General features: G+C 41.7%; 2 protein-coding genes across 9 annotated transcripts; one reads left to right on the top strand and one right to left on the bottom strand.

Annotated features, from left to right (window-relative positions):
- Positions 1–648: 648 nt before the first annotated feature.
- On the bottom strand, positions 649–11231 carry neu1 (neuraminidase 1). Its single transcript, XM_079523200.1, has 6 exons — positions 10967–11231; positions 9309–9498; positions 8468–8730; positions 5013–5195; positions 4238–4457; positions 649–2469 (listed from the first exon to the last, which is right to left on the bottom strand). Exons 1-6 carry the CDS (start codon positions 11048–11050, stop codon positions 2249–2251), a joined length of 1161 nt encoding a protein of 386 aa, XP_079379326.1. The 5' UTR covers positions 11051–11231; the 3' UTR covers positions 649–2248.
- Positions 11219–23340, top strand: tmem268 (transmembrane protein 268). 8 transcript variants are annotated; one of them, XM_079523202.1, is made up of 11 exons: positions 11219–11264; positions 11854–11931; positions 13461–13515; positions 14600–14721; positions 16288–16382; positions 16538–16645; positions 17472–17624; positions 18730–18840; positions 20111–20200; positions 21480–21704; positions 21945–23340. In XM_079523202.1, the coding sequence occupies exons 4-11, from the start codon at positions 14607–14609 to the stop codon at positions 22110–22112; spliced, it is 1065 nt and encodes a 354-aa protein (XP_079379328.1). In that variant the 5' UTR covers positions 11219–11264; positions 11854–11931; positions 13461–13515; positions 14600–14606; the 3' UTR covers positions 22113–23340. The 8 variants fall into 8 exon arrangements, with proteins under 8 accessions (XP_079379328.1, XP_079379329.1, XP_079379333.1 ...); XM_079523203.1 differs by having other exon boundaries at positions 11229–11264; positions 11851–11931; XM_079523205.1 differs by lacking the exon at positions 11219–11264 and adding an exon at positions 11442–11569.
- The last annotated feature ends 1866 nt before the right edge of the window (positions 23341–25206 follow it).

Raw genomic sequence — 25206 nt, 5'->3', positions numbered from 1 at the left:
TAACAATTATGCCATTATTAGGCTACTTATCACTTAGATCGAGGATCTATTGTGTTCCTCACTGCTATTTGTCAAGCTAGGACTTCCCAATTATGTTTTTAATATAGCTTCATCCTTTAATCAAGAACAATATTTTACCCATTTCTACTGTTAATGCAGAATTATCACGTTCATAAATTCTGCAAAGAAAAGATAGATGAAAAGTGGCAATTGATCCTCAGTTACCTGATTAAATAAAGGCTAAATGAGAAAATTAAATGACAAGGAATCAAGGCTATTTGCACTATTGTATTAAGTAAAAAAGGCTTTGAACACATTAACAGTTTGAGCATCCTTGTAATTTTAGATTTTTGCATTGGCTATTAAAAAATAGCAGAGTACTACTAGCTCAGGTCACTTTGTGCTGTGCTGCAAGCTTGTACATTTGCTATTTCTGAACATTTTTTGAACAATCTTGAAAGTGTGAGAACTAGTGATTTGGAAGGCATTTGTAGAATTGGCCTCAGGTCTAATGGGTTAAAATAGAACAGAGCTCAACAGAATGTTGTCCAGTTACCTGACAACCTGACAACAAGCCAACGTATAAACCTTCCAGCAGCTGATCGGTTACCCTGCTCACAATAAAAAATAAAGTAGTAGACACTGTCACTGTGTTAGAAATCATGATTTATTCACTCCATTGAAATGTGAGTGTATAGATTACAGACCAATAAAGTGGGATGACGAGTCTTGAATGTGTGCCATTGTGCCATTAGAAGTTTTAAAGCTATGGCATTTAATTAAATAAAAAAAGTAGAGTGGAGAACAGTTTAATTCTGTTTTTTTGCTCAATTATTCTTTTTTTTGTTACTTAATGTACATAAACAGGGCACTTGAGCCACATTATGAGCGAGCACGCACGCGCACACACACACACACACACCACACACACACATCCCTTTTGTAATCACTCAACGAAACAATTTCTCAAATCCCAGAGGGCCTAGCAATAGGACAATATTCATACAATCAATCAATGGTATTTATCATAAAATGCCACTGATTGAAGTCCTCTCTGAGGAAAACGATACAAGATTTCCACCCATATTTCATATCAAATCCACAGACTAGACTTTTGGCACATTTCCACTGATAAGACAGAATTCATAAAAGGAATCTACCAACGTGCCTCAAGCCTGGAACGACTGGTCCGGTGCATCACAGTGCAGGAGGAGGAGAGGACACTGGAGAAGCACAGACATTTCAAGCCTTTTTATTAGGTGCTAGTACAAGAAAAAAAAGACTAACGTTTAGATCTACACAGTCTTCGTTCATCATGAGTCTGATGAAGACGGTGTAGGCTTGAAATGTCCATGCTGCTCCAGTGTCCTCTCCACCTTCTACAAGATATAATTCATATTCATATGACTAATTATAATTTATGGTGTCTTCTTTAGTACTATTATTAGTCCACAACACTGGGTTGAATGTTAATCACCAGGGAGACGATTGTGAAATCGTAAATCTTAAATGTAAAAAAGAAGCCAACTGCAGAAAATGGAGGCTTTGTAAATCTTCAGCCAAATCCATGTTTTTCTGTGTGGAGGCACACTATGCTCAGCCTTCCTCTTTCCTTCCCCGGATCCAAAAATAAACAACATAAAGTGGAGGTTGGACTTCCTCTTTTGTCTGCTGTGGGAAACTCGGAAGAGAGGGAGATCAAATAAGGAAGAGCGTGTTGTTTTCTGGAGGCAGAACTGACCTAAAATGCAGTTAGGAATTTAAACCTCCAATCCGAGAGTAAAACATTTAAATGCAGGAATGTACCTTATCATAATCATCTTCCCCGTATTTCCTGATATTCTTCAGTGTATGTATGCTATCCCACAAAGCAGGAATAACTTTATAACATAATAATTATAATACAATCCTATGCAGAAGTCACACTTCCATTCCAAGTTCATGTTGTCCTCCATATGATAATGTCAAGTCTTCCCAACTTCAAGTCACTTTTGAAAAGATCTTGCGAATAAACCTCCTCTTCCTGCTTCCTGTCCCCTCCCTTCCCTGAGGTAAAATAGATGGTAGCATCTTCACTGGAGGTTTAAACCCCATGTTAAATTCCTCAGTGATCATTTTAATCAATCTGGTCATTGTTTTATGATCTAGTCCAAGGATAGAAATGATTTCATTGCAGTCATTATTCCATAGAATCATGATTGACAAAATGTTGAGGAAGTGAATCCAGTGGCTCGTCCCATTCCATGTCCTATCGTCCTCCATACAGATGGACCTTGACAAACGAGACCGTCTCATCATAATCTTTGTGTCCCTTCTCATAGATCACATAGACATACTTTCGGTCCTCGGTGGAACCACTGTCAAGTGATGTCATACTTGAGTAGCCGCTCGGCCCCGCCCATATCTGGACCGCATTAGCCTCCCAAGACGTTCCATTGGTTAGCGACCAGCGTAGGGTCAGGTTAATTCCTGGAGGAGAGAGAGAGAACTGGTAAAGATAGCCAATGGTAACGTATTTACTGTTGCTGTGTGTTAACCTGTTCATCTCTGGATGAAGTTGTATCAGTGGTGGTGGACAAACAGCCCGGCGTCCTGTCGGAAAGTTTCTATTGATGCCAGCAACAGAAGACTGCGGCTTAAGTACATATAGTACATTTATGCACAGTAATGAGCAGGGGAAATGTCTGTGTAGTTTAAAATGAGGTGTCTCAAGATTTACTTTCAATGAACATATTAGTAAAAGTATAATCTTTATAACAACTACTGACATTCCCTGAATGATGTGGGGCGCATCGAGGTATGCTCAAGTATCCTACACTCCTACCCTAATTTTAAGTCTTCTCCTTCTTTATGAGAAATTATATTAATCTCTCACTGTGAGGGGGTTAGGTGTCTTTGATATTGACAGCTGTGAATGAATGGGGCATTTACTTCCGGAAACTCATTGTCGAGGTCCATTTACTGCTCAGTGCTCTGATACTGTATCTGGTAATTTGAACACAAACACATGTACGCACACAAGCAGTTTCCGTATTCGCTGTAGACCAGATCAACCAAATTGATACCAATCTGGCACATAAGAACAGCCAAACTACAAGCTCACAATGTTGTTAGATTCGATTGCAGTTAAGCGTCATTTATATTCCATCACGCAACAGTGTTGCAGATCTACAAGCTATCAACATGTTGCATTGTGACGTGGCAATAGCTAGTAGCTCTGTCCTTTGGAACATGACACCATATGGCGTGAAGCTGCAGGACCTTTTTTCCCCTCAGTGAATGATATCCTGAATCCGTAATCACAGTTGCTTGCTTCATTGTACCCGGTGCTGGTTGTTATAATGTGCCGACATGATCAGGTACTGCAAATGCTTCACCACTTTTCAATCTATCTTTCATATAATTGGTCCTCACTAATGTTCATGATAAAATAGCGCAATGTGTTTCTACTCTGTCTCATAGGAGGGCTGTGGACATCTTCCAGTGACATCATCGATGGGGAATCCAAGCTAATATAATAGAAACTCAGGCTTTCTATTCCTGAAAAGTTACAATGCGATAATAGAAGCAATTGTTCTTGCGAAGTTGCGATAATACAAATGTAAATTAAATCTTGTTTACAAAAAAGTCTGCCTAATGATGTCACTGGAAGACGGGACCAATTATATGATAGATTGAAAAGTGGTGAAGTCGTCTTTAAATCTCTTAGAATTATTTCATGTTTTTTCAACTCAATTCGTTGATGAGAAATTGTATAATTATTTTATAAACCTACTTCTCGATTAACCAACAGTACACAAGCAAGATTTACTTGGTTAGAGGTTCTAAATGTCAGTTCCGATATATTTGTGGTTAATTGCTCAGCCCTACTACAGAGCATAATAATAATCGGTAAATCCACCTTCCACAGCACTGCCACTGTGTGTGGAATACCCTCCCCCTTCCCTCAAAGCAAGAAAATCACTGGTTTCCTTAAAAGAAAAAGGTCTGAAAATTCATCTGTCATCAGGTCAAAGGGAGAGAATGTGATTGCCCCACTTCTTTATTCCCCCCCCATTTGAGATATATCATTGTTGTGTTTTGAATGAATGTATGGGACCCGAATGGAAACAAGACTGCAAGGTCTTTCTTCGGTGCAATCCTTTTGGACCATTTGTGCTCGACTGTACCCCTGTACTGTTTGTATTTTATTGTCTAATACAATTATCAATCAATCAAAGCATAAAGAAAGCCTTACTGTGGTCAGAGCTGGCTGGGTTGGTGAAATAGAGCACCCCCTCTTTCTGCAGAGCGCCGGCTGCCACTGCAGGGTCCACCAGAGTGTAGTCGAAGAACAGCTCCTCTATGGGCAGAGAAAGACCCCCGTCCAGGCTGCGTACCACCACACGACATCGGCAGTGGTAATTCATCTGGTTCCGTACATTAATGACAATACTGCCATCTTCCATCTCAAAAGGCTGTGGACAGACAGAGGAACAAGAAAGACAATAAAATAACACATCCCTTTTTTTTTTACATTCCATTCCTAGTAAGAAGACATGCCATGTAAACGGTCATTCTGAGTCTGACACACTAAACGCCCAATATACTTTTCCGTACGACAGTGTCACTCACTGAAAATGTGAGTTTTTCACTTGAAAATCTGTATTTGTCAGGGACTGACACCAAAGATAACACTTTGAAGACTTCCAGCTCCTGCCATCCTCACCCAAGCAGCACTCTGCAGCCTGTAATCCACAATGGAAATGACTTAAAGTCACAAAGTAGAAAAGAGAATAAAGGAATTTGTGTTGGGAAGCAGGATGGAACAAGTCCATTCTTTAGTATTTTGTCTTTTGAGACAGATACAGTAGTAGTAGTAAAGCTGAGACAGTGTATGAGACCGACGATAGAAAATTTGATAGGGAGATAGTGTAGAAGAGACTGAGGGGGAAGTCTTCAGAGTAAGGACAGAGTAACTTAACCACTTGACTATCGCCAGACAGTGTTCAGCATCAGATGTGGTGATGTACCTGACATTCATCAGGGTTGAAGTCCAGAGCTTTCTTCTTCTGGTTGTAAGGAATACTTTTCAACGCTGCACCGTTGTACCAGTTACGTCCATGATCATCACTGAGGATACAGAAGACTCCGTCTCCCTCCAGAGTTCCATGTCCGCAAACCACCAGTCTTCCTTTAGCTGGGGGGTAGCGCTTCTGTAATGCCAAAATATACAGTGATTAGAGGATGATGTTAATAAATGATACACTTGGCGTGTCTGGCGACTCTGCCAACCCTCCACTCAACCCTATGCCCCTTGTGAGTGCAAGGACCTGTATCTTGCATGTATTTTTTAGTAATAAAATAATCAGCAAAACAAAAGCTTAGTATTCATGCTACCGTTTCAGTTTCACCTGTAAAGAACACAATTTCAACTGTTGTGTTTTTATTTGTTATTTACCTTCTCTGTGATGTCTACGTTTGATGTAAATATGGAAGAAACATTACATAACTGATATGGCAAATACAGTATACAATACAAAGACAAGAAACTCTGACTATAAACCTCAAAGATCACTTCTGTTACGTTTATAGATTAATAGACTGTTAATTAAGATCCGTACATTTTATTGAGGGCACACAATGTTTTTGAGAATTATGGAAAGTCCTACAAATTCCAGGCAGAAATAAAAAGTAAGTAAAAAAGTAGTAAAAATAGCATGCAGTGACTGCCACAACGCCACAAAAACAACAACAGCGGAACATCTTCAGCCACTCAGGAAAGCAAAAACCATAATTAAGGCAAGACCCTGCCAACTGCATTGACAGAGACAGTGAGAAACACTACCATCTGGCACCAGATCCAGTGTCCCAAGACTGGAGTGCAAAAGAAACACTCTCTACCATATGCCTTACAGATGTTTGACTCTGCATAAAGAAACACTCTCTACCATATGCCTTACAGATGTTTGACTCTGCATAAAGAAACACTCTACCATATGCCTTACAGATGTTTGACTCTGCATAAAGAAACACTCTCTACCATATGCCTTACAGATGTTTGACTCTGCACAAAGAAACACTCTCTACCATATGCCTTACAGATGTTTGACTCTGCATAAAGAAACACTCTCTACCATATGCCTTACAGATGTTTGACTCTGCATAAAGAAACACTCTACCATATGCCTTACAGATGTTTGACTAAAGAAACACTCTACCATATGCCTTACAGATGTTTGACTCTGCATAAAGAAACACTCTCTACCATATGCCTTACAGATGTTTGACTCTGCATGAAGAAACACTCTCTACCATATGCCTTACAGATGTTTGACTCTGCATAAAGAAACACTCTACCATATGCCTTACAGATGTTTAACTCTGCATAAAGAAACACTCTCTACCATATGCCTTACAGATGTTTGACTCTGCACAAAGAAACACTCTCTACCATATGCCTTACAGATGTTTGACTCTGCATAAAGAAACACTCTCTACCATATGCCTTACAGATGTTTGACTCTGTCTGCATAAAGAAACACTCTCTACCATATGCCTTACAGATGTTTGACTCTGTCTGCATAAAGAAACACTCTCTACCATATGCCTTACAGATGTTTGACTCTGTCTGCATAAAGAAACACTCTCTACCATATGCCTTACAGATGTTTGACTCTGTCTGCATAAAGAAACACTCTCTACCATATGCCTTACAGATGTTTGACTCAGCATAAAGAAACACTCTCTACCATATGCCTTACAGATGTTTGACTCTGCATAAAGAAACACTCTCTACCATATGCCTTACAGATGTTTGACTCGGCATAAATGGCTGGGCAGGCATGTACTCTTCAGGATACTTTATTTCTGCTGCAGGTTCAATCTGCTGGAAATGCATGTTTTACAGCAGACATTGCACCGGTGCACGTATAAAATGTTATATTATACTGTACATGGAAAACAAGGTACAACTTCAAATACAGCACATTGCACAATAAACTCAACTTAACCAATAAAATGGACATAATATAATCATAACCCTCACATGAGTACAGAGAGCATTAGCGGACAAACAGGAGGACAAATTCATGGCAGCCTGCATTCTGCAGTTTTTCAGATGTCACTTTATCATCATCAGATTATACTGACATTGTACACAGAACAGCTGGGAACACTGCAATAATACTTCCATTATAATGTCATTATGATTCTAGGCTGCACATTTATTGTGCAGTTAGATTAGTTAGTTAGTTAGATTGGTATACAAAAGGTTACAAAATAAACATATTGGATTGGATTAGCCATTTGTGTGGAAAAAACAGACGGAACAAGTGACAGGTGATGATAGTGTGTCTCATGTGATATGAATGGCTATTCAAATCGTAATTATATTGTCTTAGTTTAAAGTTTTGTTTTCTATAAAACATTTATAGTGAATCAAAGAGGAACACCTTATTCTGATGCAGTTTACCTGATAAAGCAGTCAGCTGACAGAGGCCTGATAAGACCTCAGTAAACAATATCCTACTTGGCCAGTGTATTTTTCGGACATTTTTTGTTTTCTAAATAATATTTAGAAATGGTGAAATAAAATGTAGAAATAAGTATGATAAAACCCGATTCTAGATTTCCGTTGGTATGGTTCTAAACAGAATGAATGATTTAAAACAACATGCAAAGCGGTAGCCTACTGAATTCTTGTTGTTCAGAGGCCAACCTTCAGGCGACCAGGGGCCGAGGTGCCCGAAGACCCTCTCTTTCCTGGACAACCAATGGTCAGTGTCATGGGTGTTTTTTCGCGGTCCACTTCCTATCAGTCCCGCACCAGACAGACAGACTTTCTGACTGTTTATAAAAAAATAATGGGGTAACATTTTGTTTTATATACCTATTTCTAAGTTTTATTTAACCATTTCTAAATAGTAGTTAGAAAACGGACCGTTTTCCGAATTTCATTTATCAAATATAAAATTCAAACCCTACCTCCACTTCATTCAAAATATTTATACTCATATTCAATAATGTGCTTTTGACACTGTGCTGTCAAATCAAATCAAAGTTGAATACATCCTCATCCACTTAAGATTTAAGTTCAATATTATAAAATGAAAAGTTATATCTTTAACTCTTGAGACTCTCAACTTTCAAGAGTTAAATTATTTTTATATATTATATATATTATATTTTATCTCACCTAATGGTCCCAACATCAATACAGCATGGAATTGTGGACAAAATCTTATCCAACGACAACAAAATATTCCACATTTTGGGTCTGAGAGGCTAAATGTCATCGGTGCGAGGTTTGCATGCCCTATTGCTGGTCCGTGGCTCAAATGATGATTAAATATGAAAAGCCTTGATATGAAAAGAGTTGAAAACCACTGATATAAACAGATGAATTGACTATGATTGATTATGTTAGTTGCGGCCGCAATCTTCGTAACAAGTGCAAGTTATTAGCTTGTTGTTAACCGTCTCTCACCTGGATGCCAAAGCCTGGCCCGGGAGCAAAGTTCTTGACTCCCAGCTGCACGGAGAGGTTCCTGGGTGGGCTCCAGCTGAGACCGTCATCCACGCTTTCCACCATCATGGTGCTAGACGGGCTGCACTGGTATTCGTGGAAACACAGGGAATAGACCAGTATGACAGAACCGGCGTCCTCGTCTGCCACGACTGCCCCGAGATTCAGACCGTCTGCCGTCGAGCCGTCGTCTACAATGAAGGACGTGGGGGACCATGTAGCACCTAGGAGAAAGAGCGAGAGGCGTATACATCAGTATACAGTTGGGTGCCACCGATATTGTCCCTTATCATTTGACCCATTTAGGCCTGACCTCAATTTTAAAAAATTATTCTAAATCCTCCAGTTTTCTGAAATAAATATTTTCACGATTTTTCAAAAATAGCAGACCTACAAGCTCGTAGCTTGTATGAGCTTGTAGATCTGCTATTTTTCAATAGCTAAATTATAACATAATGTTTAAAACACCAAAAGGGGTTCCCGCCCAAAATGGGTTAACTGTCCTTTTGCGCAGATCACGCAAACCTCAGCAAAAAGAAAAGGACAATATCGATGGCCTCCAACTGTACATGTGATTCATAGGATTTTTTTTATCCCAACCATTTGCTCTCATCCAACAGTGCCATGTTTGCGTTGTGTGTTACCGTTGTTGGGACGTGTGTGACTGTGTAGTTACTTCATTGATCCCCAAGGAAATTTCAGTTGTGCATATGTGTGTATATTGTGTGTGCACACATTCTGTCTTTCATGGGGCACTGATTGGAGCCGTTGCATGCCACTGTCCACTGTGTCCAGGGTTTACCTTTGTCTATGGATCGTCGCATTGCGATAAACTTTGCTCCGAGGTCGCTGGGAGAGCCCTTCCTGGCCTCAGTAAAGGCCAGCAGGCTTCCTTTAGGAGTGAAGGTAAGCAGAGGAATGCGATAGGTGCTGACCTCCCCAGCTCCTCCGCTCACCCACAGCAACTGCTCCTCGTACACAAGAGGATCAATCTGGAGTGTAGCACACGAGGAGAGAGAGAGAGAGAGAGAGGTATTACAATGAGAAAGAGTGCATTGGTCAAACTGAAATGATGATTATAATTCCAGACAGAATCACGTTTTTGAGGACTTTAATCATAAATCATAACTATGTAGACTCGCAACTCCTTGCAAGTTGCAACAAAAGTAAACCACCAATCCACACTAAATGCAATGTCTAGCTAGCACCTTTCGGGACCCTTAATGTTTACCTTTTCTGTCCCGAACAGGCGACCAGGGGGGCTACTCCTAGCCCTGAAACATGACTGTCATCATCGGACGAGCTTCAGGTAAACCATGGCTATGCCTTTACTGTTCCTAATATATGTAAACGAAATTACATCAGCTTGTGACTGGAACTTGTTCCTGTTCGCAGATATCTCGGCACTGCTGGTCTCGGACAGGAACAAACAGCATGTTGAAAAGGCCCTCAGCTCTGAACACGGTAGAATCTGCACCTGGCTCGATGATAAACTTTACACCTGGGAAAAACTGAATCCATTCTCTTTGGATCAAATAATAATCTCAGCAAGGCAGATGGCTTCTCTGTTAGAGTGGGTGACAATATTATCACACGAAAAGATGAAATTACCTACCTAGGTTCCATCCTGGAGGCAAATCTTTCCGGTGATAAAATGGCCACCAACGTAATCAAAAAAGTCAACCAAAGAACAAGATTCCTATACAGGATCTCCTCACTGGACCCTTACAGGAGCCCTCATACAAGGTTTCTTCGACTATGCATGCACCTCTTAGTATACCACGCACAGCACCTCAAAGGCCCTTAAAACAAATCTCCAGACATTCCAAAACAAACTGGTCAGGCTACTACTTGGCCTCACTCCCCGAACCCACCTCACCCCTGCCCACTTTGATAAGCTGGAATGGCTTAGGGTTGACAACAGAGTACACCAAGTACAGCATCTTGCAATGGGTCTGGTCCACAAGATTTGATACACCACCAAGATACCTAAATACTTCCTTAATGTCAACAAGGTCCACACCCATAACACCAGAGGGAGTTCAACAAACCATTTGCAACCCAGATTCGGCACAAACAAGGGACTAAATTATTTTCGCTCCCATGCCACCAAAATGTGGAATGCCCTACCAAGTCATTAAGACATGCGAATCCCTTGACTCCTTCAAAACCGCTCTCAAAGGGCACCGGACGGGTGCAATTCGAAACTGGCCCCCGTAAAATCTGATTTCCCACCCACCCCTTTTTTCCCCTCACTGTATCTCTCCAATCTGTTAATAAATCTTTCAATCAATCAATCAACTCCTTGCAACTGCCATTGGGAATGAATTTTGGTTGCAACTTGCAAGTAGTTGCATGTTGCAAGGAGATATATATATATATATTCTCTCTCCTATTAAACAAATGAATATGACAAAAGTTAAACACATTGAGAGGAAAACCCATGGAAAAACCTCGTACCTTTCCATAGTTGAAGCACCGACACGGAAGCAACGCAACAGAGAAAAGAAACGTCAGAACGACCAGTCCGCCCGTTGTTGTCATGTTTGAACTTGAAGAGCTTGGTCCACAGATGTTCCGTGATATAATATTGAAATCAAGTGGTTTAAGTCAAGAAATCCCCAGTCTGAAAACTAAAGCTGTGAACTCTGATCGTGTTTCCGGCATCTCTATTTACAGCACCTTATTTTAGTCATGTGACTACTGTCTGTCGGTGATCATGTGATCACTGTGGGTGGACACATGATGACACGTCGCGGTTCGTATTTATTTATGTTACATTTAATTTAGGATTGTTTATGTTTAGGCAGTAAATTAACTTTTTGAGCTTACAGAACAGGAATTTGACAATGCCTCCCATCACATGTTTGGATCTGTTCTGTCAGTGTTTCCGACTTAAAATGTGAAACAAACTTAACAGAGACATGTAAATAAAAATAAAAAGTATCAGCTACGCCTACTCTACAAAGCCTGGTGAGGCGAGGTTAACAATAACATATACATGCTATGAAGAGAAGACGTATAGAAATACCCTCAAAATATATTGAAAGTCCACATAATTAGGTACACTGACTGTCTTCGCCCACAAGAGAGCAGACTTTTCATCATGGTTTATTAGCTGTCAACAAAATAATAGGCTGTGTGTGTGTGTGTGTGTGTGTGTGTGTGTGTGTGTGTGTGTGTGTGCGTGTGCGTGTGTGGGAGAGACAGAGAGAGAGAGAGAGAGAGAGATGGAGAGATAAGGGGGAGAGACTAGAGAGGGGGAAGTGAGAGAGGCGAAACTCTTGAGTTAATATGTGACAGTTCCACAATTTCACAGTTTAACACCACATCATGAATTCTAGCAGAACAACAGGGCTCTTTGGCAGAATATCTCCTTGTACACAGACACAGACTACCACAGCGCCATGAAAGCAACAGACTAGGTAAGGTCACTTGGCTGTTTTTGTGTGTGTGTGTGTGTGTGTGTGTGTGTGTGTGTGTGTGTGTGTGTGTGTGTGTGTGTGTGTGTGTGTGTGTGTGTGTGTGTCTGTGTGTCTGTGTGTGTTTTGGCGGCCTACATTGTTTTTATACTATTTTTTTATTTGTTTACTCGCAGCACATAATATCAAGACCAATAAGCTAAGTACTGATTATGTTTGCGAATGTATGGACTATGCTGGTGTTCTTTTAGAAACGCCCCAAAACATAACACGAATAAGAGTTGTTTATACAGCTGTGCATAAGAATAATGACTATAGGTGCATTAATGCACTTATTCATTGTTCTATCTGGGTACAACACATTCCAACAGTCATGTGGTGTAGTTGAGCTGAGTCACACGCTAATAAGGGAGAGAATGAGAGAGAGAGAGAGAGAGAGAGCGCAACAGAGTATGTGAAAAGGGTGGAGAAGGATGGAAAAGACTTAGAGATACTTAGAATAAGTTTGGTTTGAAACATTTCAGAGAGTCTGATGAGAATGACTCATCAATGAGTACTTTGCGCCTGGACGTTAGATGCTTGGACGTTAGATGTGAGACGAGTTCCTTTTGTAGGAAAAAAAGAAGTTCAACACAACCAGGAAGGAGATAATAATGAAGAGAGTGGAGCCTTTACAGTTTAGTCTTATTAAAGTGAATTGAGTGTTAGTTGGACCTTCATCTGAAGAGCAAGACAAGTAGGATTTTGTTTTGTTTTCAAACATAATTCTTCACGTCTCCATTTAGTCATACCATCTTTAGATACTCATTCCACATCGATTATGACACAAACATGGATGAAATCTGTCTATACCTTACTGCTGTCACAGTGTACTTCGGCTAATTACTTGCCCCAGAAACACCGAAATCGTCCTCGTCTGTACAGGCCCCAATGGTCTAGTCTCAAGCCCCAGTGTTGAGACTTCTGCAGTCTGATGCATTATATCACCATGGACTGTTTCCTCTTTCTGACAGTGAACCACTGAGACAAGCTTAACCACTTACAGCCCCAGCATCCGGAGAAACGCTAGCAGAAAATATCAGATCTACAACATCTATTTTCAGCAAAGATATTTAGTGTAGAGCGATCACAGAAAAGCCACTATTAAAGAGCAGTCTAACGGACACGTAGTATGTGCGTGCACACAGCTCTCCTAGCTCCCTCCTCCATTTGAACAGATGTGATGCAAACTGGCACTGACGAAGCCTCTTTGTGACTACAAGGGGAGGAAGTGAAAATGAGAGTGCACAGGGAGAGTGAGAAAGAGAGAGAGGGAGAGGCGGATAGAGAGAGAGAGAAAAGAGAGAGTACAAAGAAAGTTGACATCCTCAGACAGAATTTTCACACTCCTGTAATAAAACACACCATAAGCGGGTGGGGGGATGGAGAGAGGGAAGGAGAGAACTACCGGTAAGTGGAAACCTTGAAGTTTTCTTTCACTTGTAACTTTTAATTGGATTTGCTCTGTTTGTTTTGTTTTGTATATTCGTCAGAGTGTTGGATCGGTAAAAGCAGCAGTGTTTCATGCTGAGTTGAAGACACCCCCTGGTGAGGTTTGTTATAATTGACCTTCTACTTATAGAGGGCTTATCTTACATTAACCAATTTCATTCTGGTGTCCCCTATAGAGGGTATGTGCATGCCAGAGTGTAGAGTAGGAGAGTAGCGACACACTTCGGTCTCACTGCAAAGCGGGTGCCTAGGGGCGATAGTTCCAAACATTGCTCCTATGGCTGGAACTATCCCATTGAGATAGAATGAGCACTTCCGCATTCCATTGTTACAATGGGAGTCAACGCTAGCGTCGCCACTCTCTTACTAGATTACTCTGGTCTGGTGCATGCATAAAGTCAGTGGAAAATCGTGTAGTGATGAGTTTTTGTGATTGGTTAGCCGATTTGCTCGTCTACATATGACGTACATGTTCCATTCATTGTCAATGGCAATTAATGTTTGTGTTGCCACAAATTTAAGTCATATTTGAGGCACATATGACAACATTTCTCCTTTCATTGTCAATGGCAAATATGAGACATGTGGGCAGTGGGGACAAAAGCTGTATATAGGAGGGGCTAGCGTCCCTCAAAAATCACACCCGTGTGAAGTGAGGGGCAGTCTTATCATCATATGTCATCTCATTCTGGCCAATCACAATTTGCGTCCTCACTTTTGGCTTCAATGTTTGTTTACACACTTTTGTCTTCAATGTTTGTGTTTACACAAACCCTCAAAGCTATAGGAGGGGCTAGTGCCTATGCCCAGCTTTGTGGGTCTGTTGTGGCTGATGATTGGCTGATCACCCCATAGCGATGATTTGATTGACTGAGCACATATTGAAGATTAAAGTGAGGGCAGAAAAGTGGAGACGCCAAGTGATTGGCCAGAATCACTTTTGTTTTGATTTGATTGGCTGAGCACGGAATGTAATGTATGATGATGTATGATGATAAGAGCGCCCCTCACTTCACATGGGTGTGATATTTATTTACATGTTCCAACGTTCAATTCAATGCCAAAAACACAATTAAATCGTTCATCGCAGTCATTTGTATGACAACGAATCATCAAGTAAACTTTCATGATGGTGATGGTGACAGCCCTAGTGATGTCGTACTTGTTTGTCCACCATCAGGACCTGAATGATGGATGAGGAGACCAGAAACTGTCAGCTGATGGAGGTGGATGAGAGAGCACCTCAGTCCAGGCAATCTGGACCACAGACGCAAAACACCAACACACCCAGATGGTCCAATGGTAAGAGTCTGAAGCCTGATTGATGCTAGTCTCCAGCGGACACTGAAAATACTACAACCTCTTGTAGAATGGTTATTTGAATTTACAATACTTTTCCATAGCTAGGGAGCAGGGACACATTAATAGCACTACATGCATGGATACCTCAGTCGCCATTACTATATCACAGTCATACTATGTTACTTGTGGTGTTAACTATTTAGCAACTACTAATGAATAGTAGTTCATGATTGTACCTCAATATTAATTACTACCTTTTTACTTTTTAGTAGAGAACAATCCTACAGTACCTGTGTGGCAGCAATCTGTTAGTTATTGGTAACTCACTATGTGGTTGACACACTATCCTACAGCTTCCAAGGTACCCTATACCTGTTTGTGGGCTTGATTTGGTAAATGCATATTCCCAAAGGCCTATACAACTTCCTCCAGCTGAACAACGAAAAAACTGAGGTACTAATATGCCCCTGATAACATTGTTCCCAAGGTGGTAGACTGTATCGGCCCCCTCAAACCCAACGTGCGTCCCAACCTCAGAAACCTTGGCGTCAATTTTGACCAATCAATGCATCTCGACACCCACATCAAATCAGTTACCCGGACATGCTTTTTCCACCTCAGAAACATCGCCAAGCTTAGATCAATAGTCTCATACTCGGAACTGGAACTCATAATCCACGCATTTGTATCATCACGCCTGGACTATTGCAACTCTCTCTTCACCTGTCTAAATAAATCCTCCATGGACCGCCTCCAACTGATCCAAAACTCTGCAGCCAGACTTCTAACCAGAACCAGCAGACGGTCTCACATCACTCCAATCCTGGCCTCCCTGCACTGGCTTCCTGTGAATTTCAGGGTCCAGTTTAAGGTACTGGTGCTCACTTTTAGTGGTCAGGCCCCGGATTACCTGACTGAACTTGTGCCACGTTATGTGCCCAGACCCCTTAGGTCTGCAGAACAGGGTGTGTTAGCCCCACCCTCCACAAAATTAAAAAACAAAGGTGACAAAGCATTTCAGGCTGTAGCGGCCAGACTTTGGAATGCTCTTCCACTAGCCCTGAGACTTGCCCCCTCTGTGGACATTTTTAAAAACAGCCTTAAAACTTTCCTCTTTAATCAAGCATTTGTGAATGGTTCAACCTGAATTTTCTGATTTTTCCTTTACTTATCTGCTTTGTTTTCATTGTCTTGTATTTTATTGCATGTAAAGCACTTTGTGAGTCCTCTCTGTGAAAGGTGCTATATAAATAAAATGTACGTTTACTTACTTACTTGCTATACTGTATTTATCAAACCTCTCAAGGGGAGAAAGAATGAGAGAGAGAGATGGAGAGAGATTACAAACAAACACAATCTATGAATGAAATGACTATGAAAACAGATGCTGTCAGCTGACTAGAGTGCTCAAGATCCCATAATGATATGTTATTCCATGTTTAAAGATGTATTGACTGATGATAATAATGCTTGATGGCCTGAACTGAAGCCTGTACCAACGAGCTTTCTCTCTCTCTCTCTCTCTCTCTCTCTCTCTCTCTCTCTCTCTCTCTCTCTCTCTCTCAGGTCAATTAGTGTTAGCAGTACCCTGCAATTCCATGCTAAACCCAACCTTTGATCTTTCAATCTGCCGAGCCATGCTAGAGAGAGATGGCTTTCAGGTCAACAAACAACTCTCTTCTTCATCTCACGCACGCATGCACGCACGCACACACACACACACACACACACACACACACACACACACACACACACACACACACACACACACAGCCGAATAATGACAGTGTCAGACTCTTTGTCTTCTGTCATGTAGATTCCGGTGCAGGACTTTGAGGCTTCTCTGGGATTAGCGCTGGACGTCCCCTCGGTCAGAAGATACATGACTTTCAATTCCGCCCTGTTCCATTTCATGCTGGCTCCAGTGAGTACGTTCGCTCTGCATTCACACCACATTGTGATTTGCGCAGCTTCCGAAAATAGTGTGACGGTGGGTTGTGAGCTGGATCGTCTATTTTCGGCGAGTGACACTGCTATACGACGAGGAATAAATCAGGCTTCCGCTTCACTATGAATAGCAGTGAGGTTGCCAGTGTATTTACACTTTACAGTGTATTGACAGTGTATGGATTTCTAGTACCCTACATTGGCATTGCATTTACAGCATTTGTATACCCCCCTGGTGAACTGGTGACCCCCCCCCACCCTGACAAGCACTTGGAATTGTAGGAGTTGAGTCATTACATTTGGTTAATCTCGGTTCCACAGATAAATATTTAGAAAATAGCCGATCTACAAGCTCACACGCCTCACTTCACGAGCCGTTGTGAGTTTGTAATCTGGTTGTTTTCACAATTTTTACCCTTTCTTATATTATTTGACAATTTGGCCAATGTTTAACCCGTTTTTATAGTAGTTTGTTGATTACTTTTGATGCAGTAATCAATGGTGTTTTTCTTTCTTTCTTTTTTTTATTTTAAATTCCCAACCCATTTAGGCCTGAGGCCGATTCTAAAAACGCCTTCTAAATCCTGACCTAAGTTTTCTAAAAACTGTTACAAAAAGGGGTTCCTGGATTGAAAGGTGGTTCCTGGTCTGAATGGGTTAAATTGTCACTTCGCTTTCATTTGGGGACCCCCAGAACCCAGAGGTTGGGAACCACTGATTTACAGTGCATTGACAGTATTAATTGCAGTGTATATTGCCAGTATCATTTGACAGTGTATTGTCGGTGTCTCTTATCTCTCCAGGTATTGTATGTGGTGCTGTGGTGTGCTGCGTTCTCCACCTTCCATCTCTACCTGACTATCACAGACTACTGGGTCCTGTGTCTGTCTGTCAGCCTTATCTCCATCTTCCTCACCACCGCCATCATCTTCATCCTCCACCACAGCAACAAAGAGGTAATTATTACCAAACCCCAACATGTCACCATGTATGATGAAACTAAATATAATACACACATGACACACACATTTTTCCATAGTAAAAACAAATCACACTCGTGTGAAGTGAGGGGCGCTCTAATCATCATACATCATCATGCATCATATTCCGTGCTCAGCCAATCAAATCATCACATCATTCCGGCCAATCACTTTTTTCACGTCTTCGCTTTTCTGCCCTCAGGGTATACAACTACACTGTCGCGCCAAGAAAGCGCCTAGTCCAGGCGTCTCTTCTGGGTTTTTGGATGGAAATGACGCTAGTGCGCGGCTTCAATTTGTAGCATCGCCAAAAACGGAAACGCTTTGCCGACGCTACAAGTTCAACCGCACGTAAGCGTAATTTCCATCCACCAGCTGCCTGGACTAGGCGCTTTCTTGCTGCCTGTTGACGCGTATATGTGTGTCCACGGCCCACGCTGTCTCTTTTTATCCTCAATATGTACTTTGCTCAGCCATTCAAATCATCGCTATGGGGTGATCAGCCAATCAAATCATCAAATCACTGTAGAGCTAATGGACGTTTACATTTTAAATCAATTTCTTTTCAATAACTCGGTAGTCCGAGTCTGGCAGTGTGCCGCGGGCTCGACTCCCGATCCCGACGGCCTTCACTGCATGTCACTCCCCCATCTCTCTCCCCCATTTCCTGTCAGGCTACTGTCTGTCCCTCTATACAAAATATAAAATAAAGCCGCAAAAAAAACCATAAAAAATAAAATAAAAACTAGTATACCGTGAGTGATATAGTCAATGAGCTAAACATGCCAAATGGACCCCATATAAACAGACCAATGAACACTGAGGGCTCCATCTTGCGCCACTCTTTTCCCTTATCCCTAAACTTATTTGCCATTTTTTACTATTTTGAAAATAATTTTAAAATAGTAAAAAATGGCTCAGGGATAAGGGTTAAGGGGTGGCGCAAGACATAGCCCTGAGGGTTTTACTGTATGATGACTATATCATTCATTATGTTGGACAATTTGCAGGACAGAATTTGTTTCCAACATTGTTGTGATAATGAGCATGGTCCTTGTGCGTTTCCTTCCCGCGTCATTAGATCAATGTGAACGTGGATGTGCGTCTGATACAAGTCAACGAGAGGATGAGTAAGCACAAACTGTTAGTGGGCGTGGCCGACTGGGTCCAGAACTGCGCTGGAACTCTACAGGTACGTGTTGTACAGTGTCTGTTCATTTAACTCAGAGAGGGTACAAAATAAATGTATACATTTTTGTACCCTCCTCCCTCCATGAGTAACAAATGTGATGTGTCATTACTTATTACTTGTGCCAGAGAATTTGCACTGCAGGACATATTAACATAATATATTCCAACATTATTGTGATAAGGGGCAGCACATTCAGTTAGTGGCAGGCCGCTGATGATGTCAGCAGCCACATGAACTCTCCTCACTCTCCTCAGCTTTCACTTTCTTTCTTTCTTTCTTTCTTTCTTTCTTTCTTTTCTTTTTTCTTATATTTTAATTAAGGTAATTGGCAGTTGGTACAGCTGTTTCATATATATACAGTATGAATATACCCTATGTTTATAGACACACACACACACACACACACACACACACACACACACACAAATTTAAACTGAATTTGTGCATGAGAATAAGTAAATAAAAAATAAAAAAAATAGCAATTAGTAAGGATAGCACTCCCAGCCCCACCCTGGTAATGAACCAGAAAAAAGAGAAGAATTGGAAATAAAGAAAAATATAAACGCACCATATATAGATAAATATCTCTATACGTCTGTCTGTCTGTGTGTACGGTTGTAATGTACGTAAAGGGCACCTACGGTACGGACGACTGCAATTCGAAACTGGCCCCCGTAAAATCTGAATCCCCCACCCACCCCTTTTCCCCCTCACTGTATATGTTTCTTTTCCCTTTTTACCTCCTCTATGATGATTTTCTGTTTTGACTATATAGTTGTGTATATTCGTACGTCTTGTTTGATGAATTGAAAATGGTGGGCCCTATTGTAAACAAGTGTAATGCTTTATGGTGTCGTCCACTCACAGTTAACAGGTTTTGTATTGAGTTGTACTTGAAATGTACTGTAATTCTGCAAACTGTTAATAAATCAATCAATCATAAAATCATAAAGAAAACGCCCCACCGACCCCTGCCCAGGGTCCATATATGGAGCTGTCCTGTTTTGACATCAAAACACTCCATATTTGGGCATGCCTGACACAGAACTCCATATATAAGAATAAAGGAATACCTCTGTGTGTGGAACAAGTACTCTGACACGGGTATTTCATAGCCATGTGGGGCATGGATCTCCAACATCCATTGTTAGAGACTCGGTCTAGATAAAAAGAACATTAGTGTTTAGTGTTTCATTAGTGTTTCATTAGTGTTTCACCTCTGCATCTCCGTCCACATGCCTCCCTCCTGTCCTCTCGTCTCCTGTCTCAGCTGATGTGCGTGTACTGGGACATGTCCTGCTGTTTGAGTACACTGACAGAAACTCTAGAGGAGAGCAGCTCCGTGGCAAACAACACCCAGGTGAGTGGAGAATACAGCTGTCACTTCCTCTATTCTACTGCGGTTCTATTGATTTTCACAGCGAGGCTCCTAGGGGTGAGCCACCTAGAACAGTGGTTCTCAAAGTGGGGTCTGGGGACCCTCAGGGTCCTTGAGAGGACCGGTTTTATTTCACTATTACTTTCACCACATAGAAGGTCTCCAATGAGAGATTTTCTTTTGGGGACCTAGCCTTGATTTAATTGGGGCTCCGCAGCCTAATGTATAATTTCAGTTTGACTGATCAGTGCCAATGTTCTTGTGCATCCTGACAGTAGGCCAAAGTAAATCCATGCATTGTTTTTTAAATACTTTTGTCATAGTCTTTAATACATCAGTATTTTAAAAAATGCTATGTCTATGACATAGACTCACCACATGAAGTCCAAGATCTAAACGAAGCCACATCATTATTAAACCCTGTCTTATTGTTCTTTGTGCATACGTTTGTCTTCCATTGGAAAAACGTCAGCAAGGCAGCATACAGCAGTTCACTATACACACAAGCATGATGAAAGGCAAAACAACATCAACGATTAGCACTCTAAGGGGGATGGGTACCACTAAAGACTATAGTACTAAGCCAACATATGACAATACACCAAGTAACATTGAATATTCTCTATGGGCTAGTGATTGCTGCATTTCACAATACTACAATAGGTAAACCATGTGCACTGCGCATTACACAAGATCCTCTGTACAGCTTCAAGGCAAGGTAGCTGTAACATTCATCACAATAACCAGTAAAAGGCAACAAATGAGTGCATATGAAAACAATCATGAACAGTGAACTAACTCACCTCACCGCATAATGACCAAGGTGGGCCCCGGGCTCTCCCTCAGAAACATACAGAGGAGGAGAAGGGGGTGACTGACTGAGAACGAAAAGGGAAAGGGATCACCCTTCAATCTCTGACCCAAAGTGCTGTGACTGACCGGTCTCAGTCCGCCAGTCAAACTAACACCCCCGTGAGTGAGTCTCAGACTGGTCCATGTCTCTGGACAGAGGGCGCTCATGTCATGTCTTGCCTCGGTACCCAGGCTTTTCGTTCGCATTCGGCTCAAAAATGAATGTGTAGTTGTTGCAGCAACAAGCACTGAAGGGACATAGAGCAGGCCACTGGTGACGAGAAATTATCATATATTATAATGTTCCGATAGCGTAAATCAGCATAATACAAATGAGGAAAATTAACCCAGGTTGAGAGAAAAGCAGCCTTGTCCTTCAAAGCATTAAAATGTACTGTTTCTTTACCAGAAGAAACTGAAGGAGAGGATGTCTCATCTCACCCTGGTGACAAAGGTCAAGCCAGTTGACCCTGTGGTCAGATGGTCAGGGGAGGTGGGGGGTTCAGAAGAAGAGAGGCCTCTACTGACAGACAACAGGGAGGAGACAGAGAACAGTAGCTCTTCTAACCAACAGGAGGACTCCAAGATCACAACCAACTACAGCCTCATTCCCGAAACCACGTCACCTGCTCAGGTAGAAACCCTGTACACCATTCACCCCACATAATATAGTTAGTGATGCGATTGATCTGAAAATATATATTTGACAGTTTAGATAGTATTCATTGCTATTTATTAATCTGCTTTAATCTGTATTTCTTGTAGGAAGACAGATATTAACTTGATGGAATAACTCTTTCATTCCTTTACTGTCATGTGAGGATACTTTGCTAAAACGTGTGTAAATTCTCATATTTTGCTTGTCCTCTTGCAGGTCAAAGCTCACCAGCTCCTGATGACTTACAGTTCAACCTACGTGAGGCTGTTGATGTCTGAGAGGTTATCAGGCCCAAGCCCTCAGCGTCTTCGACCTCGCAAGAATCACTGCAGTGTTGCGTCCCTCTGCCTCTGCCAGTACATTAACACCAAGATCCTCCAATAGACACGTCTTCTAGTGCTGCGAAGGGAACACTGGACTGACAGCTAGGAAACATCCAAAATGGGGACTGACTTTGTACCACTTGAACCCTTTTGTGTGCGTATTCTGGGGAGCGGACATTCTGTGAAAATAGCTACACTCAGTCACTAAATCGATATTTAGTGTAGAGAGAAAACAGGAGGTGTCCTAGTACACCTCCTGGTCAGCTAAGCCATTAGGCTTCCATTGCCTGGATTGTTAAAAAACTGGAATCCAGCTTTGGTTTGAACCATGTCCTGGAATTTAATCCCCGAAACAAATTAATCTACAGGCTTTGCAAATGTTACTTTAGAACAATACATTCTATGCACCTTCATGCATTTGACAATCATCATTATAGTCACTTTAAATTATTTGTACAAACAGTAAATAGAATATAGATTATTGTTTTGTCTATGTCCGTACTCTGTCTCTTTGTGTCCAATTCTGCCATATTGTAGTTTTGTAGCTGAGTCAGTTATTATGTTTAGAGCCTCTATTTAGAGAGAGAGAGGGGGGGGAGATACAGTATGTTTCCTGAAGCTGAAAGAGGGTAAAGAAATAGTTCAGTTTTTTTATCTTTAGATTTGATATCTTTGAGCCGGGAGCAGTATGGGTTGGCGCCCCAGACTGTGTCTTCCGTGAGGAGGCCCAACAGCCCACGGTATGGCCTTGAGGAGGGCCATTCAAGCCGTAAGCGGAGCCTGCGGCACCACCGTTCCCCTACTGGTGGAGCCTGTAGAACCATTGCGGTGCAAGAATCCGCCTCTCCTGAATTAAGTGTCTGGTGCTGGGAGTCTGGAGTGGATGTTGAGACGTAGGAGGGGCCGGGACAGGAGTCAACCCACAGAGCCTAGTTCTTCCACGCGCCAGACCTCCCAGTCCCGGCAGAGTAGTTTGGGAGCAGCAGATTGTGTGGCCCTGGTCTTTCCCTAATGGGACTGATCGTGGGTAGCTACTGGGACGTAACTAAGTCGGGACCCCGGCTGGGTCACCTGAGTGAGGGGTATGATGTTGTGAGACCCGAAACCCTGATGACCTAGTTGGGATACATCACTGAGGATACGTCCCAGGTGCATCCATGCAATGTTTTTTTGTTCCGAGTTGAACCAGTTACTGAGAAATGATTGCAAAATGACTACAAAATGCAAGTAGTTTCCAGTTGATATTTCACAGTAAAATGTGAATCCAAAACTACCCCTTTAACATGAATCACTTTAACATGAATCACAGATTTGTGTGTGTGTGTGTGTGTGTGTGTGTGTGTGTGTGTGTGTGTGTGTGTGTGTGTGTGTGTGTGTGTGTGTGTGCGCGCGCGCGCGTGTGCGCGTGCGACCCATGCATGCGACCTGTGCGTGCGTGATGTTTGGCCGCTGACCAAGCCATCTCCCAGCATTCTCTGTATCGACAACAGATTATTATTAATCAGATGTGATGTGACTGCAGCTGAGCAGATGACAGCTCAGTAAGAAATCTAACTCTGCAATATGACACACACACACACACACACCCACACACAGACGGCCAACACAGTGAGAACAACTCACTCAACTCAGTGAGACAGTGGGCAGTGTGATGGTCGCACAGAGATTCGTGCAGCGTCTGTCCAAGTGAAATTATGTCTTAGACACAGACTCTCCTTGGGAGGCTAAATGACCATCTGTGAGCACACACGCACGCAAGCACGCACGCACACACACACGCGCGCAAGCTGGCTTGGCTGTCACCTTTCCTTAACCCCCCTCCCACTGCTCTGTGTGTGTTCAACAGCACAGTGGCAATCATGTGAATTAACACCTGTGACACAGAATAGTAGAGAAATTGAATGACAGACGAGATACGCATGAAGACATGGGGTCCAATTTAGAGAATGACATCACTATTAGCATTCTAGTGTGCCGATAGTAGCTGATCTGTATCTGCAATTGTTTGACCAAAAAAAAAAGAAGAAGCTTGCTACAAGTATAGATGCCACGTTGAAAGTTGTTAAACTAATAGTATTTCATAACTGTACTTCCATTAGAATGATGACGATGTACAGTGGACTGCTAGGGCAGTAAGGGCACCTGAATGAAAACTACAGTACAGGTACATATACATGTTCTGAGAATCTGAAAGGCTTTCTATAGCTCGGCTGGTGGAACAATTAAAGAGCAGAGATATAGTTCATGTACTGACAGAGAAAGAGAGATAGAGGAAACCAGGGCAACTAAAAATAGCACCTTAGAGATGAGGAGAGAGGAAAGGCCTCAGAGAGAGAGAGAGAGAGGGGGGGAGAGAGAACAGGGAAGGGGGGGGGGTGGAGCACCCATGAGCAAGTCGTTCACAAACAAATGTCTTTTATTTTATTTATTAATTAAACAACTGATTCAGAAACAACAAAAAATGATGTGTAAAACATCCATGAATTTATTTATAATAATAATAATAATAATAATAAACCCCAAGAAAAGCACGTGTAGACAAGTTACTTTTGGCAGCAGCTTCTTTGAACAAGCAATCCATTGCATTTACAAGCTCAGATAAAGTAAGATAATGAATCTCCTGGCACCTCACAAGGACCGGTGTGCTATGCACCTTTTTGCTTATGACGAATCTCCTGTAACAGAGCAGAATCCACGCTTAAGTCTCATTCGAAAAACCACGGCAGGAGCTTGCAGCCTAGAGCTGCCTAAACTAGATATGCCAGGATTGATTCTATTATGCTTATGCGCGCACACACACACACACACACACACACACACACACACACACACACACACACACACACTTCCAGAATAATTTCCATTCTGTACAAACGTGAGAAACACTGCAGGTTTAACAGCACTGTGCTTACTTGACATTTTTTTCACATGAAAATAATAAGTAATACTGTCGCTAAAAATATTACATATACAGTAGGCCTACTGTAGATCACCTGTTAGTGGCAACCAAAATGTATTCCATTACTACAGTATTATTAACAATAATTATCTTGAAAATACAATAACAATCTCATCTCTAGAATTGGACTCATGGTCTCAAACATAACGTTTTGTTTTCTCTGTGTAGTTCTTTTTAAAAATATCAATATGGGATT

The sequence above is a fragment of the Electrona antarctica genome, assembly GCF_951216825.1.
Source record: "Electrona antarctica genome assembly, chromosome: 15".
In the NCBI taxonomy this organism is placed as follows: Eukaryota; Metazoa; Chordata; class Actinopteri; order Myctophiformes; family Myctophidae; genus Electrona; species Electrona antarctica.
Note: the sequence above shows the minus strand (reverse complement) of the source record. Positions and strands in the feature narration are given on the sequence as shown.

Excerpts from the sequence above, each read along its gene's own strand:
- neu1 (XM_079523200.1), bottom strand. The coding sequence starts at position 11,050 with ATGACAACAACGGGCGGACTGGTCGTTCTGACGTTTCTTTTCTCTGTT. Across the intron at positions 8,731-9,308 it reads GCGACGATCCATAGACAAAG|GTGCTACATGGTCCCCCACG; the intron begins GTAAACCCTGGA and ends TCTTTCTCCTAG. Across the intron at positions 2,470-4,237 it reads CCCAGCCAGCTCTGACCACA|GAATTAACCTGACCCTACGC; the intron begins GTAAGGCTTTCT and ends TCTCTCCTCCAG.
- tmem268 (XM_079523202.1), top strand. The coding sequence starts at position 14,607 with ATGATGGATGAGGAGACCAGAAACTGTCAGCTGATGGAGGTGGATGAG. Across the intron at positions 16,646-17,471 it reads TCCATTTCATGCTGGCTCCA|GTATTGTATGTGGTGCTGTG; the intron begins GTGAGTACGTTC and ends TTATCTCTCCAG. Across the intron at positions 20,201-21,479 it reads CCGTGGCAAACAACACCCAG|AAGAAACTGAAGGAGAGGAT; the intron begins GTGAGTGGAGAA and ends TTTCTTTACCAG.